The sequence below is a fragment of the Myotis yumanensis genome, unplaced genomic scaffold (genome assembly GCF_028538775.1).
Source record: "Myotis yumanensis isolate MYYU_CA2020_CCGP unplaced genomic scaffold, mMyoYum1.0.hap1 SCAF_1, whole genome shotgun sequence".
Taxonomy (NCBI): Eukaryota; Metazoa; Chordata; class Mammalia; order Chiroptera; family Vespertilionidae; genus Myotis; species Myotis yumanensis.
In genome coordinates, this window is record NW_027223752.1 from 83,569,261 (window position 1) to 83,578,732 (window position 9,472).

General features: G+C 40.6%; 1 protein-coding gene across 2 annotated transcripts; it reads left to right on the forward strand.

Annotated features, from left to right (window-relative positions):
- The first annotated feature begins 5,005 nt into the window (after positions 1–5,005).
- Positions 5,006–6,102, forward strand: LOC139004056 (L-lactate dehydrogenase A chain-like). Of its 2 annotated transcripts, none has more exons than XM_070406721.1 (2): positions 5,006–5,695; positions 5,965–6,102. In XM_070406721.1, exons 1-2 carry the CDS (start codon positions 5,009–5,011, stop codon positions 6,100–6,102), a joined length of 825 nt encoding a protein of 274 aa, XP_070262822.1. In that variant the 5' UTR covers positions 5,006–5,008. The 2 variants fall into 2 exon arrangements, with proteins under 2 accessions (XP_070262822.1, XP_070262813.1); XM_070406712.1 differs by having other exon boundaries at positions 5,006–5,258; positions 5,427–6,001.
- The last annotated feature ends 3,370 nt before the right edge of the window (positions 6,103–9,472 follow it).

A 9,472-nucleotide genomic window follows, 5' to 3' on the forward strand; every position in this document is an offset into this window, starting at 1 on the left:
AGTTTACAGCATGAAACTGTCATTAATGTTTTCACTTTTTTTCAGCCTTTTCCCACCTTGGTAATTAAGAACCATGGTCTGAGAAAGCATGGTTACCAGGAGATCAGAGTTCTCAGGGATGAAAGTCTGAGCCACTCCATGAGGGATGAGCAACCTAGACTAGAGGACTTGCTGACCAAGGGTGAAGGGAATTTAGAAAGAGTGTAGACTGAGCTCATTTGTAGCTGCGGGCAATTCCTGTCACACTGACTTTCTCAAGCACTTGCACCTCCCAGCACCATGGGAGACTGCTTGGATGTACACAGAAACAACCCAGAAATACGAGGGAGTTCATGTGAGGAGAGGCAACCCTCTCCAACAGAGGAATGGAATGGATGAATCAATGCTGAGCCTCCCCAGTTGGTTTTTCAGAGTGTCAGGCAAGAATGAGACTCTGGCCAGGACAGTGTGGTTCAGTGGTTGAGCGTCAACCTATGAACCAGGAGGTCACAGTTTGATTCCAGGTCAGGGCACAAGCCCAGGTTGCTGGCTCAATCCCCGGTGGGGGGCGTGTAGGAAGCAGCTGATCAATTATTTTCTCTCATCATTGATGTTTCTATCTTTCCCTTTCCGTTCTTCTCTGAAATCAATAAAATAAAAAAAAAAAGAATGAGACCCTGTCACTCACAGTGATAACCTTCACAATAATATTGACTTTTTTTCTTCCTTGTCTCATTTTTCCCACTTGTTTCTTGACCTGGGTCATAGTTATATAGGCATTGGTTTTAAAATACTTAAACTCTACATTTATATTTTATTACTTTTTGTATATATATTACATTTCTCAATTAAATCTTACAATATACTAGGTGTGAGTAGGACTTTGCCTTTGATTCATTGTAACATCAATGAAAGAATTCATATTTAAAAAATAATAAATAAGATGACATATAAGTTGGAAGGGAATAAACAGAGTTAGACTACCTTAGGTTCATATACTGTCTATGTGTCAGTCAGAATCCTAGGAAGAAACAAACAAACTTTTAAACTGAGTAATTTGAGAAGGGTTTCATAAAAGTATCATTTACAAAGCTGTGGACAGGGTTTAAGAAAACCAATAGTGGGGAGCCAGCACCACCTCTAGGCCCAAAGGAAAAGAGGCGAGAACAGATGCAGGAACCAAATGGGATAGCTCTAAGGAATAGGCCAACTGACAGGTACCCCAGACTTGGGCAGAGTCCCAGCCCACGCATTGTGACCTAGCAGAGGGAGTCAGGGAAATAAATACCCAACCAGAGGGAAGGGGGCCAGTTGATCAATCTATACAGATCAATCTCCTGAAGCACAGAGCAGAGAGAGGAAGAGAGGAAATTGGCTATGGACAGGTAAACAGAAGCTATCCAGCTAGAGTAGGGGGATGGTAAAGTTATTAATCTGAGATTTTGACAGTTAAGCTAATGCATTGCAATTTCTAGAGTAACCACTAAATGAAACCAGAGATATTATATCAAAGTAGCAGACAGAGAAAAATAAAACGACTTTTAAAAATCAATCCAGTGTGGTGAGGGCCTGGGGTGGGCAGGAGCTGGGTGGAGGAGGGAAGTAGGAGGAAAATAGAGGACATCTGTAATAATGTCAACAATAAAAAGTAAACTTAATCCAGTGGGTTGAGAGTCAAACTATGAACCAGGAGGTTACAGTTCAATTTCCCATCAGGGCACAGGCCCAGGATGTGGTCTTGGTCCCCAGGAGGGGGCATGGAGTTGGCAACTGATCAATGATTCTCTCTTATCATTAACTAGAGGCCCGGTGCACGAATTCATGCACCAGTGGGGTCCCTCGGCCTGGCCTGCGGATTGGGACGAAACTGGCTCTACAACATCCCCTGAGGGGTCCCAGATTGTGAGACAGCACAGGCCAGGCCGAGGGACCCCACTGGTGCACAATCGGGCCAGGATGCAGGAGGTTGGCTAGCCAGGGAAGGACTGCAGGAGGGCTCCAGGGTGTGTCCGGCCCATTGGTTCAGTTCCAATCAGCCGGAACCCAGCAGCAAGCTAACCTACCAGTCAGAGCATTTGCCCCCTGGTGGTCGGTGAACATCATAGCAAGGAGTTGAGCGGCTTTAGCACATCATTATCATATTACACTTTGATTGCTTGAACGACCCACCTGACAACCAGACAATTAGCATATTAGGCTTTTATTATTTAGGATGTTTCTATCTTTCCCACTCCCTTTCTCTGTGAAATCAATAAAAAATAGATTTTTTTTTAAAAAAACTTTTAAATATGAAAACAAAACAAAAATCAATCCAAAATAAAGCTTAAAAAGAAAATACCAAACACCTAGGATAAGTAGAAAATAAAAAATAAGAGGATATATATAAACACAAATATATATATACTATACACACACACACACACACACACACACATATACATACATATGTATGTATAAATAGACTGACTGCTTTACTTTTTAAAAAAAGGTTATCAAACTGGATAAGAAAGGAAGCAAAGAATCCAACCATATGCTGTCAACAATAAACACATATGAAGTGTTAAAGATAAAATCTCAAGTATATAAGAAGGTTGAAAGTAAAAGCATAGAAAAGGGTATATATACTGTGTTGAGGGCCCCCAAGATCACAGTCGGGCTTGAGGATTCACTAAAAGGACTCACAGGACTCAGAAAAGTTGTAATACTCATAGTTTATTACAGTGAAAGAATACAGATTGAAATCAACAAAGGGAAAAGGCAAATCGGATAGAGCCCCAGAGCAACCAGGTGCAAGCTTCCATGGGTCTCCTCATAGTGAAGTCATATGGGAACATGCTTAATTGTCCTAGCAATGGTATTAACAATTACATGCAAAGTGTTGTCAACCAGGGAAGCTCACCCAATCCTTGGGGTCCAGAGTTTTTATTGGGGGTTAGTTATGAAGCACTCACATGAATGATCTTAACTACTCAGTCTCCAACCCTCAAGAGATCAAACTAATACAGTGTGTCCCAAGGCCTCAGGCACACAAAAACACTTACCAGGAAAAATACTCCCAGTTATCCTCCAGGAGACAGTCATGGGCCAATACTAAAAACAGGCCAATTTGGGGAATCTGTAGTTTGACCACACAGGCCTGCTGAGTTAACCCTTTCCTGCACATACATAGATGCTTAAAAAAAAAGAATTTATAGCAAAAAAATATATAATTAGGTATAAGGAAGGTAACTTCATTTGAAAAGATTCAACTCAACAGAACAATATGTAAAATTTAGCTTACAGACCTAATGAGGTGGCTCAGTTGGTTAAAGCATCCCCCATACACCAAAAAGGTTATGGGTTCAATTCCCAGTAGGGGCACATACCTAGGTTGGGAGTTCAATCTCTGATTGCAGCATGTATGGGAGTATCAATTTCCTTTCTTTCTTTCTTTCTTTCTTTCTTTCTTTCTTTCTTTCTTTCTTTCTGTCTTTCTTTCCTTCCTTCCTTCCTTCCTTCCTTCCTTCCTTCCTTCCTTCCTTCCTTCTTTCCTTCCTTCCTTTCCTTCTTTCTTTATCTCTCTCTCTTTTCCCCTCTTCCCTTCCTTTCTCTCTAAAAATCAATAAAAACATATCTTCAGGTAAGGATTTAAAAAATTTTTTTTAGCTTACATAAACATAAAACATAACCTTAAATTACATAAAAGAAACTTGGACAGAAATACAAGAATCAGCAATTATGTTGAACTTTTCTTGGTAATTGATAGCATAAGAAGATCAAAAGTCACTATGGCCCTAACTGGTTTGGCTCAGTGGATAGAGCATCAGCCTGTGGACTGAAAGCTCCCAGGTTCGATTCTGGTCAAGGGCATGTACCTTGGTTGCAGGCACATTTCCAGTAGGAGGTGTGCAGGAGGCAGCTGATCGATGTTTCTCTCTCATCGATGTTTCTAACTCTCTATCCCTCTCCCTTCCTCTCTCTAAAAAAATCAATAAAATATATATATTTTTAAAAGTCACTATGAACATAGAAGATTTAAATGACGTCATTAACAAATTTGATTTAATGGTCATATGTAAGATCATACACAGCTACACATTATTTTACAAAAACTGACCATATTCTAGACCAAAATGTAAGTCTCAAAACTTTTTCAAATTATTGAAATTATGTAGATTGTATTATTTGACCACAATGCAACCCAACTGGAAATCACTAATAAAATGAGAATTATACTGTCCCTATGTGTTTAGAAATTAAAGATATACTTCTAAATTACCTTAGCTGGAAGAAGAAATTATAAAGGAAATTAGAAAATATTTAGAAGTAAATAATAAGTAAAACTTTCACTATCTAAACTTACCAAATGCAGTTTAAACAGTACTTAGAGGGAGAGTTATATCTACCTTATTTATATTAGAAAAGCCAAAAAATTAATAAAATAAGCATTACAAGAAGTCTGATTGATTTATATATATATATTCAAAATAAAATACAAATAAGAATATAATGAAAATGTGAGTGGAAATTAGCAAATAGAAAACATGTAATAGAAAGAATTTTTAAAAAGAATTGGTTCTGTGAAAAGACTCAGTAAAATTGACAAAAATCTGGAGAGAGTGATTAAGAAAAAAGAGTTAGTGGAAAATAGTTAATATCAGGAATTTTTAAAAAAGGAGTAATAGGAAGGCTTTAGACATTTAAAATATTGAGATATTATGCTACTAAATATGAAAAGTTAGTAAAATGGAAAAACTTCTTTAAAAAAAGCTGACTCAGGAAGAAAGAGAAAACTAAGCAGTCCTATAACATAATCAAAATCTCCTACATAGAAAACCTCAAGCCTAAATGCTTTCACTGATGAGCTCTACAGAAAAAAAGTGCAAAAATGATGTTACTGATGTTATTAAATATACCAGAAAGAGAAAATGTCACACATTAAGAATATTTTAGGTACCAGAGCTGCAGCCACCAACTCCGTATCCTACATCATGTACCACCAAAGCCCGCCCACCATGCACTCCCGGTTACTTTTGGTTCTAAGTCCAAAATGGCAACACTCAAGGATCAGCTGATTGTGAATCTTCTTAAGGAAGAACAGAGCCCCCAGAATAAGATTACAGTCGTTGGGGTTGGTGCTGTTGGCATGGCTTGTGCCATCAGTACCTTAATGAAGGACTTGGCAGATGAACTTGCTCTTGTTGATGTCAAGCAAGACAAATTAAAGGGAGAAATGATGGGTCTCCAACATGGCAGCCTTTTCCTTAGAACACCAAAAACTGTCTCTGGCAAAGACTATAGTGTGACTGCAGACTCCAAACTGGTTATTATCACAGCTGGGCCACGTCAACAAGAGGGAGAAAGCCGCCTTAATTTGGTCCAGCATAACATGAACATCTTTAAATTCATCATTCCTAATGTTGTAAAATACCATCCCAACTGTAAATTGCTTGTTGTTTCCAATCCAGTGGATATCTTGACCTATGTGGCTTGGAAGTTAAGCGGCTTTCCCAAAAACCGTGTTATTGGAAGTGGTTACAATCTGGATTCAGCCCAGTTCCGATACCTGATGGGGGAGAGGCTGGGAGGTCACCCATTAAGCTGTCATGGGTGGGCCCTTGGGGAGCATGGAGACTTTAGTGTGCCTGTATGGAGTGGAGTGAATGTTGCTGGTGTCTCCCTAAAGAATCTGCACCCTGACTTAGGCACTGATGCAGATAAGGAACAGTGGAAACAAGTTCACAAACAGGTGGTTGACAGTGCTTACGAGGTAATCAAACTGAAAGGCTATACATCCTGGGTCATTGGCCTATGTGTGGCAGATTTAGCAGAAAGTATGATGAAGAATCTTAGGCAGGTACATCCAATTTCCACCAAGATTAAGGGTCTCTATGGAATAAAAGATGACATCTTCCTTAGTGTTCCTTGTATCTTGGGACAGAATGGAATCTCAGATGTTGTGAAGGTGACCCTGACACCTGAGGAAGAGGCCTGTTTGAAGAAGAGTGCAGATACACTGTGGGGGATCCAGAAAGAGCTGTAGTTTTAAAGTCTTCTGATGTCATACCACCTCACTCTCTAGGCTACAGCAAGATTCTAGTTGGAGATTGTGCATGTTGTCCTTTTTATCTGATCTGTGACTAAGAACATCAGTTTCCTAAAGACAGAAATAGTAATGGTTTATAAAACCCAGCATCCGCATCCTGATGCTGGAGGGTCGTTATCTTTTGTAGTCCTAAACTGGTTAGTGTGAAATAGTTCTACCTCCTCAAAGGCACCACTGCCAATGTTGCTCACACTACAGTTGCCCTTCAGACTAGATGTGTGGTCACTGTGTGTTATGTAACTTGTGGTTCCTTTTTCTATAATTAGCCACATTCTGGGATCCAATGTAAATCCAATATTGCATGTTTTGTGCATAACTGTTCTAAAGGCTCTTATTCTGTGTACTGTATTATCAGATTAGTGTACATTGCCATATAATGTAAAAAGAAAAATCTACATATAAATAATACAGCCCACTATCCAAGTGTCATACCAACTAAAATGCCAAGTAAACCTTGAACAGTGAAAAAATAATAATATTTTAAAATATTGTATTTCCTTATATTTTCCTCCAGTACTTTTATAGTTTCATTTTTATGTTAAACAATTTGATTTATGTATAATTGATTTAACTATAAATAATGAAGTAGTAGTCCAGCTTGTTTTTCCTCAACTCTAGCCTCTGAAAGAACTGAAAACAGAAGGGGACTAGAGATTTTTACCTTTCATTTGATATTTTTCTGGACTATTCCTTTTTTTTTAACCAGGCATATATATGTCTTTTATAATTTTAAAACCAATTTTTAAATTGATTTCCATCTTTTTCATAATCTTTATCTGAATATAGCTGACCCTGGATTTTACACTCTCCTGGGATAGTTTTTTTTTAAGTTTTCCATACCTCCTCTCACATTATGAATCTATTATTCCCTGAGTACTGTCATTATCCCTCCTACTAAAGTCAAAACTGATGAGATTTAGATGACAGAGGCCCATAACCGGGAACTCAAGTAGAGGAGAATGAGCACTGGAGCCAGAGTGTAGAAGTGCCTAAATCAGGAGTGAGAGGTACATGCTATTTCTATGGACATGAAACAAAGACAGAGCTGGAACCTTTGGCCAGATACTTTATGGAGTGAGCCCAGAAGGCCAACTTCAGCATGGCTGATTGCTCAGAGGCTGTGTTAACTCCGGAAGAAAGATGGGTCCAAGACAACTGAGAAGGTTCTCCATATGACACATAAACTCAGCTCTTCTTGATGAAGCAAGCAGCCCCATAAGACTGTGAGTCATGGGAATGGGCACTGGGACTGCACTCAGTACCATTCGCTCTAGTTAAACACCAGAAAACACCTGATCCAAGTTAGCAGAGTGGTTCAATATATGCGAAGTGCTCCAATCAGGACTGTTGCCATGGAAGAAAGCATTTAGCCCTATTGTCTTGTTCTTCTCAGAAGCTGTTGTTGGTGCAACCTAGTCTCAGGTCACAGAGCTGAGGAAATGAATCAAGAAACTGCTCAGGTCATGGTGTCACCAGGTGTGGCCTCCACATGCAGAACGACACTGGCAAGTTGTGGACCTGTACATGCAAATGCTCTGCCAGCAAATGCATTATTGACACCAAGGACCACACCATCCAGATGAGCATGGCTGAAGTTGACAAAGTGACAGGCAGGTGCAATGTCCAGTTTAAAACCTATGCTGTCTGTGGGACCTTTTGCAGAATGGGTGAGTCAGATGACTTCATTCTCTGAGTGGCCAAGGCCAACAGCATTATCTAACAGATGAGGAATATTTGTCATAAATAAATAGTAAAAAAGAAAAGAAATGGCTTTCACCACACTTTCAAATATGCCAGGAAGAATGCCCTACCTTAGATTACAGCCATCAGCACTAGAGGGGACTGGGCAGGGACAACAGTTCACAGAACCAAACTCCACCAAGGAAAGGTAAACACAACACCATCAAGTCCCAAGGCTTTACATTTATTGGTAAAGCTCTTCATTGCTATTAACTAGAGGCCCAGTACATGAAATTCGTGCATGGGGAGGGGGATCCCTCAGCCTGGCCTGCACCCTCTAGCAATCCGGGACCACTTGGGGGATGTCCGACTGCCGGTTTAGGCCCAATTCTGCAGGGATCCCTGAGCGATCGGGCCCAAACTGGCAGTTGGACATCCCTCTCACAATCCAGGACTCCTGGCTCCTAACCGCTCTCCTGCCTGATTGCCCCTAACTGCTTGTCTGCCTGCCTGATCGCCCCTAACCACCTCTGCCACAGCCCCCACTGCTGCGGCTTCGTCCAGAAGGATGTCTGGAAGATCATTTGGCTGTCCAGTCTAATTAGCATATTATGCTTTTATTATTATAGATAGTAATATTCTAGCACAGATGAGGAGCAGGCAGATCAGATTTGTTGATAATTCAGGCAGCCACTGGAAGGTTTACGACTCAACAACTGTCAAAGCTTAGGCCAGCTTGGGCCTCAAGGACTGCCCTTCCACCACAGTGACAAGGACCAGCAAGGATCTTCTGTAGTTGTCAATCTAGGGCAGCAAACCCAGGCCAACACACACAGTGAAAAACCAAATCAAAAAGGATGCTGAGGACTGAGAAAATTAAATCCAGGTTTGCTCTAATACAGGGAGTAATAACCAGGTCTGGGGCAGGGGTGGGGGAGAAGCTGGGGAGGGGAAAAAGTCACTCCCTTTAAGCCAGAACCCCATGTTTCTGCAGTTGACCACAGTTCCTCATGTGTTCTGGACTCTCTGTGCCACAGCAGGATTCCAGAATTTTTAGGGATATTTCTGGGTGCAGGCAGAACTGATGGTCTCTTCTTGCCTTTGTCTCAACCTGACCTCCAAGTCTGGCTTTTCTTCAAATATGATTTGGAGACAGTTTATCCAAATATCCTTAGCCTTCATTAATTCAACTCAACAAACAATATGGAACAAGTAAGGTGTGGTCATGTTATCACACAGTGCCTTAGGTCTCAAATGTTTATGTTCCATTGGTAAACAGGTGCCATTAAAGTCTAAGGAAATCAAGATAGTTGGTACGCTGTAATGGGGAGGGAGACAGATCTGCAGGAGCACCTGAAAACTCTAATTAGTTGCAATAACTGTGGGCATTGGCACCTCTGTGTGAATATAACAGAGCCTGGCTTGGCGCTCCAATCCCATTTCCTCACCTGCAGACATAGGAAGCCTCCCTGACAATTAAGTTGAAGCCATGAAATAATTTTTGCCTGTGCCTGGCCCTAAAATTTCCCACAAGAACCTTGACTCACTTTCCCCTATATGCATGGTTGGAAGTGAAGGATTCTGAAATGATGGAGTTTACAAGATGGAAGCAGTCAGAGTCCCTGACTTTCTACTTGAAGAAAATCTGCCCATAGGTGCCACAAAGCCTGAATTGGACTGTGACACAATTAATAAATTCTTATTGGGTTAATTCATTGAGATTTGGGG

What these genes read in the sequence shown, in the direction of transcription:
- LOC139004056 (XM_070406721.1), top strand. Translation starts at nt 5,009, where the DNA reads ATGGCAACACTCAAGGATCAGCTGATTGTGAATCTTCTTAAGGAAGAA. An exon ending in ATAAGGAACAGTGGAAACAA is followed by an intron (nt 5,696 to 5,964) that starts GTTCACAAACAG and finishes TTTGAAGAAGAG; the next exon opens with TGCAGATACACTGTGGGGGA.